This window comes from Diceros bicornis, chromosome 26, assembly GCF_020826845.1.
Source record: "Diceros bicornis minor isolate mBicDic1 chromosome 26, mDicBic1.mat.cur, whole genome shotgun sequence".
NCBI lineage: Eukaryota > Metazoa > Chordata > Mammalia > Perissodactyla > Rhinocerotidae > Diceros > Diceros bicornis.
In genome coordinates, this window is record NC_080765.1 from 38,107,644 (window position 1) to 38,122,291 (window position 14,648).

The 14,648-nt window shown below is 43.1% G+C and overlaps 1 protein-coding gene across 1 annotated transcript; it reads left to right on the forward strand.

The window, feature by feature from the left end:
- Positions 1-249: 249 nt before the first annotated feature.
- On the forward strand, positions 250-13,309 carry RSL1D1 (ribosomal L1 domain containing 1). The gene is made up of 9 exons (XM_058570036.1): positions 250-386; positions 1,101-1,240; positions 2,815-2,953; positions 3,487-3,635; positions 3,725-3,826; positions 6,229-6,322; positions 6,409-6,534; positions 8,707-9,009; positions 10,991-13,309. The coding sequence occupies exons 1-9, from the start codon at positions 288-290 to the stop codon at positions 11,414-11,416; spliced, it is 1,578 nt and encodes a 525-aa protein (XP_058426019.1). The 5' UTR covers positions 250-287; the 3' UTR covers positions 11,417-13,309.
- The last annotated feature ends 1,339 nt before the right edge of the window (positions 13,310-14,648 follow it).

Here is a 14,648-nt window from a genome sequence, read left to right on the forward strand (position 1 = left end):
CGAGGCGTCGTCAGGCTGCTCCCCGCACCTCGCGAACACCGGGAGCAGCAGGGAAAGACGCTCTGCCTCCGGGAAGAGAGCCAGACGTACGAGCAAGAACCAGCCCGTTCACTCGCGCCCGCCAAACCACCACCGCGCGACGCCCTGGGACTACCCCGCGCTCCGGAAGTGACGCAAAGGAGCCCGTCCCCGCCCCCTGGCTTCCGGATACGCGCCTCAGCTCGCGCGTGCGCAGGAGGGGCCAGCTCTGGGGTTCCGCACGCGCGTCTGCACGAGGTGGCAGCGAAATGGAGGCCTTGGCTTCCACCCCGCCGTCCAGCTCAACGGCAACCTCAGCTGCGACTCCAGCGACTCCGGCCGTGCTGGAGCAACTGGACAAAGAACAGGTGAGTGGCCCCTGGGGAGGGTGGTTCGGAAGCGGGGTGGCCGTGGCCTTGTGAGGCGCGGGGTGCTGGACGTGGGCTCCGCGCCTTCCTGGACGTCCCCGGGGCTCGGGGAGGCCGCTCGCTGGCCGTGCGCTCAGCCTGCCAGCTCGTTCGTACGCGCAGGTGGGCGCCCGCCTCGCCCCGTGCTGCGGACTGGCTCTCTTGAGTCGGATTGCAGGTATAACTTGGGGTTCTGGGGTGAGATCCACCCAGCTCTGCTTCCGTACCGTTTGATTTTAGCCAAGTCGCTTGATTTTGCAAGCCTCGTATCTTAAGGGCTTTGCTGCCCTCTGCTCTCCAGGATCAGAGGAGGTAATGCACGCAGCGCGCTGTAGCCGGGGGCCTGGCACGTAGTAGGCGCTCAGTAAATGCTAGTTGCAGTGTGTATTGCTCTTTTACTGGGATTGCTGCGTTCATCATTGAGGATAGGGGAAGCATGTTCCATCTGGCACCGTGTCGTATGTAGAAGAGGCGCTTTTCTGTATTCAAGTGCTAGAAGCGGATACTTAGGCGTTTCTGATAGACATTCCTCCCAGTACAAATTGCAGGATCCTAATAGATACGGTTGTGGAGGTTGCCTGTTAAAATTTGAGCAGAAAAAGAAAAAGGTGTGGGGAAGGGGCAAATGCTAAATTAGATTGAGATTTAATTTATTTGTGTATCTCCACTTTGCAGATTAAAAAGGCAGTGGACGCTCTGTTGGCACATTCCAAGTCCAGGAAAAACGCGAATGGATTGCTTTTGAATGAGAATGAAAATTTCTTTTTAATGGTGGTATTATGGAAAATTCCAAGTAAAGAACTGAGGGTCAAATTGTAAGTTCTGATTTTCTGCATTTGCTGTTTTTATCTGCTTGGTTGTTCTTTGTAACTTTAACAATGGCAACTTAGTTTCTGATGGAGACTTTGCAAACTCAAAATAAAAATCTGAGCTGAAATAAAAAATTGTCCTGTTAAAAACTATAGGAATTCAGATGTGCTTAGATTTTCTAGAAATTTTCACCAGTTTTCTGGGGTCTTGGTGGACAACTGACCCAAGCAGTTCTATTGAAACCAAAACCTGGTTTTTGAGAGAACAAAGGTAGAATAAATTGAACAGCTTTTGTAATTTTGTAGAATCTGTTGTCTTTCCATGTCGAGCTGTTTCCAGGCTAAAACTCCTGAGGCCCCAGACTTGCTCCTTTATACAGAGACTTGAACACTTGGCAGTGAACTCCTTATGGAAGAGAAAACCTGAGGCAATTACACATCCTTACTGCTAGAAGTTGTAGGTCAGAGATGCCCTCTTTGTAGAGTTGCCAGTTTAGCAAATAAAAATACGAGAAGTTTTTTAGTGTAAGTAGGTTCCTTGTAATATGTGAGACATATTTATACTAAAAAAAAATGTTTCAAATTTAACTAGATATTCTATACTCTATCTGGCAACACTGCTTCTCTGTGGAGTCCCTTGCTAAGTGTCAAAAAGCCAGCTCTGCTAAAGAAAGCAGCGTGTGGGATAGCTGTTTCTGTTTTCCCCCATAAAGGGGGAAGAAGGGGTGAAAATGGTTACAAGTTGGCAAGACCCTTTTGACCCTCAGACTCTCTCTTAACCAATCTTCACAAACCTGCCCCAGCCTGGTTGCCTTAGTTACTGCTTTATGTATCCTGCATACATCCTTGATTCCACATCTTGACTCACACAGTTTCTCCCTTCTGGAAAGCTCTCTCACGTTCTCCAGGATGTTCTCCCAACTACTCACCTCATGGTGATTTTTACCACTTACCAGCTTCGCAGCGCTTAAACCTTCTCATTTGGCAAGTCATGCTATTGTATGTTGTTTGCTCTCCTTAAACTAAGGAAGTGTTTCCTCAGAACGCGTAGGCCTAGGAAATGAGTTAAACCTTTTTTTCTTTTTAAGACTCAACGTAGTAATCAATGCATGTTTGCTGGTCCTTCTGGTTTGCTCCGTGTTTTCTGTTTCAGCTCTTTAGAGTTATGTTGTTTATGGAGTCCACAGTTTCCTGCTAGGTAAAGTTCTGAACCAGCGATGGAACTAGATTAATGGAGTACATTGTAGTATACATGCTTATGTAGCAACATATAAAGTAATAATAATTACATATGCACTATTCTGGGTATCTCTGATTATATTTTAATTCTTGTTATATCCCAAATATTATTGTTATTTTGGCCTGTGGATAGTTTTGGTGATTTACTTGAATCTTAAATCTCTTCTCTATACTATTGAAAACTAGATATATTTTTAAATGTTCTCAGTAGAGTATTTGCTTAAATAGCATGAATGAAGTTTATTGAAATGACAGCGAATTTATTGTGTCTTCTGGATGTAAACATACATTTTGTCTGTTATAATGGTTTATTTCTTGGTTTCTTCTCATGTATTTTGCAGGGCCTTGCCTCATGGTATTCGATCAGATTTAGCAGATATCTGTTTATTTACCAAGGACGAACCCAATGTAACTCCTGAAAAGACAGAACGTTTTTATAAGAAGCTTTTGAACAAGCATGGAATTAAAACCATTTCTCAGGTAGGGAGCAGGTTAATATTTTTGAGAGAGTTAAAAGATTGGATTCAATTGAAGTGATAAGTAATACATTCTTATATTACCTAATATTTCTCTCCTGGGAATTTAATTTTCTCTTTTTAATTTAATTCTCATTGGCTTTAGGTAGGGCATATTTCATCTTCCCCATGATGGATGAGCTCTTGAGGTTTGTTAACCTAAAAGATCAATGTGTACATCAGTTAACTTATATCTTGAAGGTTTTATAAAAGGTTGCTCCATTAGGTCCTTCCTCTGAACTTCCAGAGCATCCTGCATTTGCCTCTGGCTTAGCACTTCTCACCTTGTTTTGTAGTTGTTGGTGTCGTTTCTTTAGCTGAGGTCTCAACGCATTTGCCTCTGTGTCCCAGCATTTAGCCTAGTCCCTGGCACGTCACAGGTACTCACATGGCTCCGAGACATTTAAAAATACACATGCACATTGTTGCCAAAGTATTTCTTCTTTTTGTTCAGTTTCTTAACTTTTTTTTGTTTTTACTCTTTCTTATGTTTTCTAGATTATCCCCTTCCGCACTTTAAAAAAGGAATATAAGGCCTATGAAGCCAAGCTCCGCCTCTTGGGCAGTTTTGATCTCTTCCTTACTGATGCGAGAATCAGGCGGCTTCTACCCTCCCACCTCGGGAGACATTTCTATAACAGGAAGAAGTGAGTTTCTTAGCAACGACTGGACTTCAGCAGCGTGACGTTTATAGGTGTATATGCATCGTGCACTAAGTGCCTGTGTGTTGTTACAGAGTTCCGATACCTGTAAACCTTCTGGCCAAGAATTTATCCAGAGAGATCAATGAATCTATAGGTGGAACTGTCCTGAACATCTCGAAAAGTGGTTCTTGCAGGTAGGTAAAAGGCACTGTGTGCCTGTGTTTAATCTTATATTTAATAATGATTATATAAACTTCATTTTCACAAGATAGTGTAAAACTAGATCCTTCTGTTAAAACTAAAATCCATTCCTTAGAAATATTCAATTCTCTAGAACGGTACTGTCCCATAGAACTTTCCACAGTGATGGAAATGGTCTATATCTGTTCTGTTTCCTACAGCAGTTATTTGCCATGTGTAGCTGTTGAGCATTTGAAGTGCGGCTCCTGTGGCTGAGGAACTGAATTTCTAATTTTTCTTGATTTTAATTAATTTAAATTTAAATAGGCAAACGTGGCTAGTGGCTAATGTTTACCGCATTGGACAGGGCATCTCTAGATATTAAGGAAAGCAAGGAGAATAAGATGAATGCTTAGAGAACATTTTCTAACATTTCATTTTGACCAACATCCTGTTATCTTTTTTTTTTTTTTAAAGATTTTATTTATTTATTTTTCCCCCAACGCCCCAGTAGATAGTTGTATGTCATAGTTGCACATCCTTCTAGTTGCTGCATGTGGGACGTGGCCTCAGCGTGGCCGGAGAAGTGGCGCGTCGTGCGATCCCGGGATCCGAACCCGGGCCGCCAGCAGCGGAGCGCGCGCACTTAACCGCTAAGCCACGGGGCCGGCCCAACATCCTGTTATCTTTTAAAGTGAAGATCCCAAAACCTCAGTCTTGGTTTACTTATTAAATGAATTCAGCGTCCATCTTGTCTCATCATCCTGTCTGGTGTCTTTGTGTTGTCACATTGATTCTGTGTCACACAGGACAGTGAGCTGTTGGAGCCCCCACACCTGGTCTTAGGGACCAGAAAAGACCTTGTAGGGCGGTGGTTGCTTCCTAGCTTCCAGGGGATAGAATGCAGCCCAGCTTGTTTTATTAGGCTGAGGGGCGGGTTAAGTTTGAATGCTTGGCAGTTTAGGCGGGAGAGGGGTGGTTGTAAACATATTCAAAATCATGTTATAAAATACTTAATCCGATGACTAGGATGGACAGCTGCCAGCAGGGCAGAGCTATAGGGTACAGCCCTTCCTCCCATAGATACCCTTAGGAGCCCGTGTGTACCCAGTGCTCACACACACCTGGTAAAACATCCTGGTAAAACAGGACCACCAGGATGTCTTGACTCTGCCCACCAGGGAGGCCAGCCCTCAGCAGAGTGTCTCCAGGTAGGACAGAACAGGGTATGGCTGGCAAGACAGGTGGGTTCTGGTTTTGCCTTCTGCCTGCAGGTGGGAGACTCTGAATTGGGTATAATTAAGCAGCTGAGAAGAGCTGGCGGTCAGACCTGGAGCTCGCACTCTTTGCTTATAGGCTGACATCAAAGTAGTGGCTCATGGGAAGCAGTTAGCTAGAAGGTCGGAGGCCTGGTTCATGGGATTGGTGAGCAGCTGGGAGAAGGAGATGGCACCATGAAGGCAGATAAAGGAGTAGCAGTCTCCTGCCTCTGGGGTTTTTCCAAGCCCAAACCTACAGTTGAAGGAAAATTGTGGAACTAATAAAACACAATACAAAACCTAAACCGTTCCTCCATCTCCTTTCCTGCCTTTTTGCAAAGCAATGGTTTTCTATCTTCCTCACCCTCCCGCCCCCCTAATTCTTGCTGTCTTTCTATCTGGGAAGCCATGGGTGTGCTTGCCGGTAGGTGGCAGTGGGCACACAGAGTGGGCAGAGCCCCCTGTCTTTGACTGGAGGGAGATGGGAGCACCAGCCCCTGTTGCATCCTCATTCTGCAGACACCCAATGAACAGCGAGTTGCCTTTTGGCTCCCATGGTGGGGAGGATGGGAGCCAGCAGGGACAGGCGGACCCCGTGGCTGAGTGATGGGCGCTTCTGGGCTTCCCCCTGGCTTATGTCTGCGGTCGGCGTCCACTGAAGGGATGGTCCTGCTCTTGGCCAGAAGACGCTGTTCCTTGAGCAATGAGCATGTTTATTTTAGAGGTGGCAGCTGGGTCAGGGCACTGGAACTAAAAAGCAGACAAACCTCCTGGGGGTAGTTCCTTTCAGAACAGCCACTCCTGGGGTAATTGCCCTCAGAAAAGCTAGAGGGCCAACTCAGTGATCTGTATTTTCTAGACTGAAGGTAAAGCGCCGCCTGGCCCTGCCCACTGACCCTCCCAGCCTCGCGCATAAGGTGGCAGCTCCTCAGTCGCCTCTTCATGGTATGACATATTTCAGGAGGAGGACATTTCTAGAACAAGAAAGATGATAATCTTCCTTTCAAATATATTTAGAAACTAAAGATTTAATGTTTCTACCTTAAAAAAAATTTTAGGCTTGTGTACTGATACCTTTCACATATCTGCCTGTGCTTTCTTTTGAAAAACAAATTATTTTTTACAGTCTTTTTGTCTAAAACTTGATTAAATTTCAGTACTATACGCATCGGTCACACTGGAATGCAGGTTCAGCACATCATGGAGAACGTTGTTGCTGTCGCGAAACGGCTTTCACAGAAATTGCCCGAGGTATAGTCTTGCAGATGCATCAATTGAGTGTTCATTTAAAAGAAACAGAACGTGTAGAGATTATATTGCTCCTTTCTTTGTTTCAGAAGTGGGAGAGTGTGAAACTCTTGTATGTGAAAACTGAGAAATCGGTCGCCCTTCCCATCTTCTCTTCGTTTGTCAGCAGTCAAGATGACGCCAAAGGAGTACGCACTCCTAGTCAGAAGAAAAAAGTTAGTAGAGTTTTAAATACTGAGTAGGCTTAATCAAGGATGGCAACTTGGCCCCAAGAAGAGAGAACAAGGTGGCCATTCCTGCCTGCGTTTCAGTGTTTGCCCAGAGCTGGTGCTTCTGGTTCCCCCCCATCCCACATAGCAGATGGGTTAATGCTGGAGTAACTTGAGCACACTGAGATGTCGGTGTCTAGTATTTATTGACGTTAGGTAGTTTAATGTTTAATTTCTCTTAAAAGGGCTAATTAGGTTTAGGAGAGGTCTGTGCAGTGGCAAGAGGAGCTGAGAGAGAGGAAAACCAGAATCTAGTTTATGAAGTAGTTTGTTACTTATGGGCAGAATTTAAGGTTGTATTAGGCTAACAGATGCCTCTTGGTTTTGGTTTGTAGGTTTTCAGGGCTACTGGTGTTATGGCAAAAGAAGCCAGAATGAGAGGAATTCAAATTTTTTGCTGTTGTTTGGACCAATCTCCTAGTTTATTAATTCTTTCTTCAGCCATGTTAATTATGTCCAATGAGTTTTTAAATTTGGTCTTTTTATTTTTTAATTCTTAGACATTCCCTGCTTTGTCCTTTTTCAAATTGGCTTTACTTTTTTTTTGGTTTCCTGTTATCTATAGTCTTCCAGTTCGTCTTATTTCTTGGAACATGTTGAGCGTAGTTGTTGGCTAGTTGTCTGATAACTCACATAGGAGACGTCTTGGTGGTGCAGCCGGTTGCCTCTTCCTGCTGGCTCCTTATGTACGTGGTTATCGTTGACTGTGTGATGGTCGTTGCATTTGGAAAAGTATTTGTAGAAATAATTTGAGGTGTCAGATGAAGACCCTTTCTCTGGAGGATTTGCATTTACGTTGGCCAGACACCTGGGGGCACTCTCTGCCTGGGACCACCTGAGAGCACTTTCAAGGCTTTCAGGTTCCCTGAGTGACTCACACCCAGCCTTGGCAATGTCCTCACAGCTCCCCTCCAGTTCATCTTGACCCCGAGGGTGTAACTCATCAGAGTCCCAGCTTACTGGAGGGGGTTTCCTCTTGGAATCCCTGCCCGGTGTGGACTGTGCACACGTGGATTTGATTTCTCGCCATTCCCCTCCTGCCCCCAGTCCCACATGACTGGAAGCAAAAGTTAGGGATCAGTATGTACACTCGGGGCAAAAATGGCTTCTGGGCTCAACCTACCCCATTGGGTCCTTGTTTTGAATTTCTTAGAGTTTGCTCAGTTCATCAGTGCTTATGAAAAAAAATTTTTTTACTATTTTACCCCACTTTTTTACTTGTTTTCATTGAGAGGATGACCCAAGATAAAACAGACTGCTGTTAGGGGCCAGCCCAGTGGCATAGTGGTTAAGTTCATGTGCTCTACTTCGGCAGCCTGGGATTCGTGGGTTCAGATCCTGGGCGTGGACGTACACACCCCCCATCAAGCCTTGCTGTGGCGGCCTCCCACATACAGAATAGAGGAAGATGGGTACAGATGTTAGGTCAGTGGCAATCTTCCTCAAGCAAAAAGAGTAAGATTGGCAACAGACGTTAGCTCAGGGCCAATCCTCCTCACCAAAAGAAAGAAAAAGACTGCGTTTATTGGAAACAGGAAGGCAGAATTTTGTGCTGTTTATCAGCTGATTCAGTTGAGGATTTTGTGACAATTTTGGAATTGCTAGTTAAAATGGAATTTGGATGCTTTTATAGATGTTATTTAACAGTACTCTGTGGTAAAGATAATGGACCCCTAGCTATGTAAACTTTTGACTATTTTAACTCCAACTACAATCTGAGGTAGGAAAAAAAAGTCAGTTTTTTTGTGGGGGGGGGCAGTGTAACAGCTTATTGAGGTATAATTCACATCACATACTATATACAGTTTAGGATAATTGTTAACTCACCTATAAATGAGACTGACTTTCATAAAATCTGCGACTGCATTCTTCAGATACCCGGATTCTGAATACCAGTACAGAATTGACCACATAAAATGCATCTTTGGCTATGACTCACAGACAAAGTGGAGTTGGGGTTTAGATGCTGGCATCGGGGTTTGTTTGCTCAGAGCTTGTACAGGTCAAGGCCCTTTCAAGGAGCTTACGAATCCCCAGAACTACAAATGCTAAGTCTGTGCCATTTATTTACCAACAAAAGGATCCTCTACTAAATTTAGGCTTGATTTTTTTTTGTAGGAAGCAAAGAAAAAACAAAGACAAAAAGAATATCTCGACAAACGAAGGGAGAACAAAAGAAACAAGAGGCTCTTAAAATTGGCGGAAAAAAAGGCTAAACCTGCGCCAGCTGCAGGGCAGGCAGCCCCTACGACCAATGGTGCTCCAGCGAAGGGCCCCACACCTCGGAAGGCAGGGACCCCAGCACGCAAGAAGAAACAGACCAGCGGAGGAAAAGCCCAAGTTAAAGTGCAAGACGAATCCAAGGAGGAAATCCCAGTGCTGGTACCTCTGGGGGAAACTCCAGCGAAAGAAAACGTGGAGGTATTTTTATTAATGTTTGATATTCGTAGTGGACTGATTCAGTGGCCCTGGGTGTCAGGCAGGTACTCCTGAGTGACAAATGTAAGAAGCGTTACACAGATGGGCAACATTGTTTGTAGAAATCTATTTCAGGTGAAACCTGTTCTACCAAAGATTTTGAAGTAACAGATGAAGAATCCTGGAGAAAACCTCAAGAACCCTGGAGATACTTACCATGACTCCCTTTACCCTTCTTTTAAATATCGGAGTGACTTATAGTAAACACAACCTCTTATGTACTTTGCAATCGAGGGGGACTTGACCATATTAATAATTCTAAGAAACACTACCTGTGGTTTTAGAAAGCAGGCCAGGGCGGGCATTTGGACAGTGGTTCGGTGTCTGAAGGTGAGTCCTGGACCACCGCGTACTTAGTCGTAGGAAACTTACTAGGGAAACTTGGAGACTAGATCCTGCCTTTCAAACCTTTGAACACTTTCAGACACCCACCCCCCATGGTCCTTAACAGAAATCTGACTTAATGGGTTTCAGAGGGGATCATTTAAAAGAACTGCGTTTTTTATTTTTTGGTTCTTTGATAATGTTTTTCCTCGTACACATAGTATCCATCCAACTATTGGAGGCAGAGCTCTTGAAAATAAGAGGGGAAGTAGGTCCCTAAAAGACTAACAGGCGGCCCTCACCAGGCGGGCAGAGAAGACTCGTGGTACCTCTGGGCACAGCCTGCACCAGGTGTCCCAAAGCTGTTACTGCACTTAACCTATTGTGTTTCGTCCTAACGGTGAGCCTTAAAATCTTCAACGGTATTAAAATTTTCATCTACGAGTGAAAGTATTCCTTTTAAAGTGCCCCCAAAGTGCTGCTGAGTTTTTTAATATACTTGAAATTAACGTAAGTGATCAGTATGTTACCTGTAAGCAGTATAATTATTTTTAAAGAAAGGAAGCTGTTATATTTTGTTGTAATGGGACTGGCCATCATATGTTGGAAATGCACGAGTGGAGAGCATGGCTGACTGGGTACTGTCTCAGGAGCTGTAGAAACGTTCATGCCCTTTGAACCCATCTGGGAAACATGATCAGGGTAATACTATACAAAAGTTTCATCGTTGTTCACTGTAGAAGCAAAAAAGAAAATGTCGTGTACCCTTGTGGTAGTTTTTGTAAAGTTATTTGAAGTAAAGTTTAATAAGTTTGTAGTGCTTAGGAAATACAGATGAAATAATTGGGAAAGGGGCATAATGCTTGGCTTTAAAATACATGCATACTCATGGGGGAAGTTCATAAATAATAGTTCATACTGTGTGGTCAAGTTATTAGGGAGTTTTATTTTTTATATTTTTGATGTTTTTCAAATTTTCCGTAATCTTTTGGTTTATATTTACTCAAAAACAAAGTTTTGTTTTGTTGGTTGTTTTTGGTCTATATAACCTACTTCTGTATGGGGACAGAGTCCGTTGCTAGAATGTTGTCCTTGGATCGTCAGCAGCTGTCATCTTGTGCTTGGAAAATCCCAGATTCCTGGCCTTTGACACTGTCTGCTCGAGGAGCCTCTGAGTATAACTTTGGGAAATAGGTTTTTCCAACAGTCACGCCAGTTGGTTTTTACACACACAGTTTGGGGACCCCTGCCCTAACCCATGTGCAGGGCATTGACAACTGAAGGTGAGGAGAGCCAGGATTAGGACAGGTCTCCCTGCTCTGCTCCAGGGGGTGCTTCTGCCGTCCCTACCCTCAACCCCGGGAAAGGATGGTTTCCCTGTGATGGACCGGGGAGACTGCCAGAGTCCTTGGTACACCATTAATAATGGAATGCTGCTACCTTTCAGAATGACTGCAAGGCGGGAAGAAAAGCTGTTCCTCATTTCATCGGGCTGAGGTGTACCTTTTGGGGCTTACCTTAATAATGAAAACAATAACTCTTGGATCTACTTGTCAGTTGGGTTTTTTCCCCATGGATTTAACTTTCTTCTCTTTCTTAGATACAAAAACATGCCACAGTAAAGAAGTCTCCAAAAAAGAGTCCTGGCCCCAACACAGCTCATGGGAAGAAGAGAAAGGCCTTCCTAGCCTTGGAGACCCCGAAAGCTGCAGAGCCCGAGACCCCAGGTAAAGGCCCAGGGAAGAAGCCAAGAATCAAAGAAGAGGTGGAGAAAGAAAGAAACTCTTCATTGGGGAAGAAAGACCCAAGACAGACTCCCAAAAAGCCAGAGGCCAAGTTCTTCACTACTGCTGGTAAATCTGCCAGAAAAGCTGCCCACACCCCCAAACAGTGGCCCAAGAAACCCAGAGTGGCCCAAGAAACCCAGGGTGTCCCAGTCTACCTAGAGTCAGTGACTCCTCCAGAAGGAAGCGGCGGAGCTACTGAAGAGCTTTTTGACCACCGTTGCAATCTTCTCCAAGAGTGAGGCCTAGACTTAAATAGTTTTAAAACCTCCTGCAGTAATTCTGATATATGTTCGTGAGTGTAAGAACCAGTAGTTTGAAGTAAATCCGTTTTTTTTAATTCCTCTTCTGTGTATTTACTAATGTAACAGAGGGAAAATACTGTGCTTCTCTGTGGTTGTGTTTTTTATTATTAAAGTGTAACCTTTGCTTCTGAGTGTACTGTGGACATTCCATGTCTTGTTGGTTTTACTTGAATGCCTGTGATGGGACCCTTTTCCTCACACAGACTCCATTACGGTAGTTTGTGCAAATGCTTCCAGAGCTGGTCTGCAGGCCCGTAATGGGCTCGCTGCATGCGAATCAGCCGTGGAACTTTTGAAAAACTCGGGTTTCTTGGCCCTCATGCTGAGATGGTGTATCCTGGTGGGTCTTGGAAAGGGCCCTGGAATCAAAATCAAAATAATTGATTCCAGGGCCCAGGTGCTGGTCAGCCAAGGTTGTAAATCACTGAGTTAGCGTACATTTGGTGAGGGAAATTAACATGGAGTCGTTCATAGAGGCACTGAGCTGAATCCTGCATGCTAACGGAGGAAAATAATGTCTTCCAGAAGCCTTGCCACCTTCCTCCAGATTGCTCCTCACCCCATATAGATTGACTCTAGGATAGGAGACTTGGGAGCACAGACTGTTAAATTTCGGGTGATCGTCAAATATATCCTGAGCCAGTGACTTCTCAGGTGCTCAGCTTTTCGCTGGATTTGAGTTGGGGTACACATCTCTAGTAGTAAGTGAGTGATGGGTTCACCATAGTACAGGAAAGGCCAAAGTCAGGCATCCTTGCAAAGATCACGTGGCTCAGGAACATCATGACGAATAAAAGCTTTAGATGATTCTCCGGCAAGTCATGGAGTCAAGTCAGCGTCGAGACAGCGTTTGCTTTTTAGCAGCACAAATTAAATTGTAATGTTAACTTTTTAAATCGTGAAAGCCTCTAAAATACAAAATAATTTGTAATTCCACTGTTCTTTTAGGCTTTTAAAAATGAATATACATTTAATGTGTTGTAGGGGTTTAGCTTAATTGATTTGTTTTCCATAAAAACTAGGTTCTGTGGGAAGGTGGTCAGATAGACTTGCTTCGCTTATTCAAAGGTGAAGATTTACGTCTAGTGTTTTGCATAGGGCAAACTCACATACATAATCATATGGTCTGTTCTCAACAGGACAGTTTCCTGGGGATAGCTATGTTTTTTTAATCCCATCCTCTAGCCAAATAAAGATTTTGCAACAATAAGTGATTCTTTGACCTGTAGCTTAGTCCCTGTTGAATATGGTGCAGATGTTTACCTTCCTATTCTATTGTGCATCTAGTTTCACTCTAATTCTCAATGTTCTCTACTTTGAAAAAAGCAGATTTATCTAAGTTTCTTGAGAAGAATGCTACTTTTTTGACAATGGAAGCCACAGTTGAGGAACTGGTAATAATTATGAATTGCAGTGAAAAAGTCCAAATCTTGGTGCTAGATTTCCAAGGCTAAGAAGTAGAAAGAACACCTTACCTGGTGGCTGAAAGGGCTGTGAGCCAATAGTGGTCTACCCAGGGGCCAGAGGAGTACTGGAGATCTGTAAGTAAATTACATTCTTTTGTGGGTTAAGAGGTCTAGTATGTGGCTGATGTTTCATTGGAAGTCGGTGATGGGTTTCTGGATCCATCCTCCATACCATAGAGATTTAATGGACAAAACCAGGTCTGGTGGGAGAAATCTGCAACGTTTTTGTTCTGAAGAGATGTTTGAATTTTAGTTAATGTGTTTTTTAGGAACTGTAATGAGCACAAAAAATTTAAAAATTTAAATGCCTTGAATGTATTTAAGACAGTCCACATGTTTAATAAAGGTCACATTGTATATTGTATTTCATAGCCTCCTTGAGAAGTATTTAAATAACAGTACAAAGAAATTGCTGAGTCATGCAATCTTATCACCAGACCAAAAACTCTCTATCTACTTTCAGTTCATGGGTGTTTATAGCAAAGAAGTTTTTTGTCATTTAATTAAATATTTGAAGGTTCTGCACTACCTACATATTTTTTTCTTAAATTGCTGTTTTTCCTGCCTACAATTAGTGTGTTAATAGTCACAACACCAAGATTCCCAATTAGGACTTGATGAACCATAAGAGGTCCTCATTAATCCTTGCTTCTTAAAGGAATTAATGCATGTGATAAAAGACCACAAATAAAATTTTAGTTACAGTGATCAGTATAATGGTCCTGGAGAGAGTAAATGACAAATTATTTAGGTGTGTACATTCAACCCCAGATTTTACATCTTAGTTCAACACTATCTTACAAGGATTAACATCTCCTGTTTGTATAACTCAGGGCATTTTCTATACTTGAAGTTATAGGAAATAACCAGGGCATATGTATAATTTTGACTCGCCTAAAACGATGTCTCTTAGCTTTCCAGAAGACATTAGCTGATAATGTGAATTCGACACTCAACTTTTCATTATAGATTTCCCTCAAAATCTTCCTCCAGTGTACTCAACCTTACAATGACACAGTCTCAAAAACTTCGTTGAACTCAGCCATTGAGCCACCAAGTTACATCAGTTGTCATTTCATTCATTCAGACATCCACATATCCACACATGCTTTAACCATTAAGTTCCTACAAACTACCAAGTACAGTACTAGACTTGGGAGACTAAGAGCTTTGAACTTCAAGAGAGTCCTGGTCCAATTAGTGGCATCAGAATTTTGATAATGGGGCAGCAGTTAGGCTGGGAGGAGGTGGACCCAGGGCTAGGAAACTTTCCTTGATGTCTGTCAACAACTGTTTTAAACTTAGGTTGTATGTTTTTGGAGGGAAGTGCTAATAGAGACGATGGGAAGGAACTATAAAAAGAAGAACGAGAGGTATAGACAGACCAATGGAATAGAATAGAGAGTTCAAAAATAATCCCTTAGATTTATGCTCAACTGATTTTTTATGAGGGTGGCAAGACAATTCAATGAGAAAAAGTTTTTTCAACTAATGGCTTTGGGACGTCTGGTATCCATACACAAAAGAATGAAGTTGGACCCTTAACAAACACCATATACAAAAAAAAAACTCAAAATGATCATAGGCCTAAATATAAGGGCTTAAATGGTTAGAAAAAAACACAGAAGTAATCTTCATGACTTTGAATAAAACAAATTTCTTAGCTATGACACCTAAAACACAAGTGACAAAATAAAAATTCA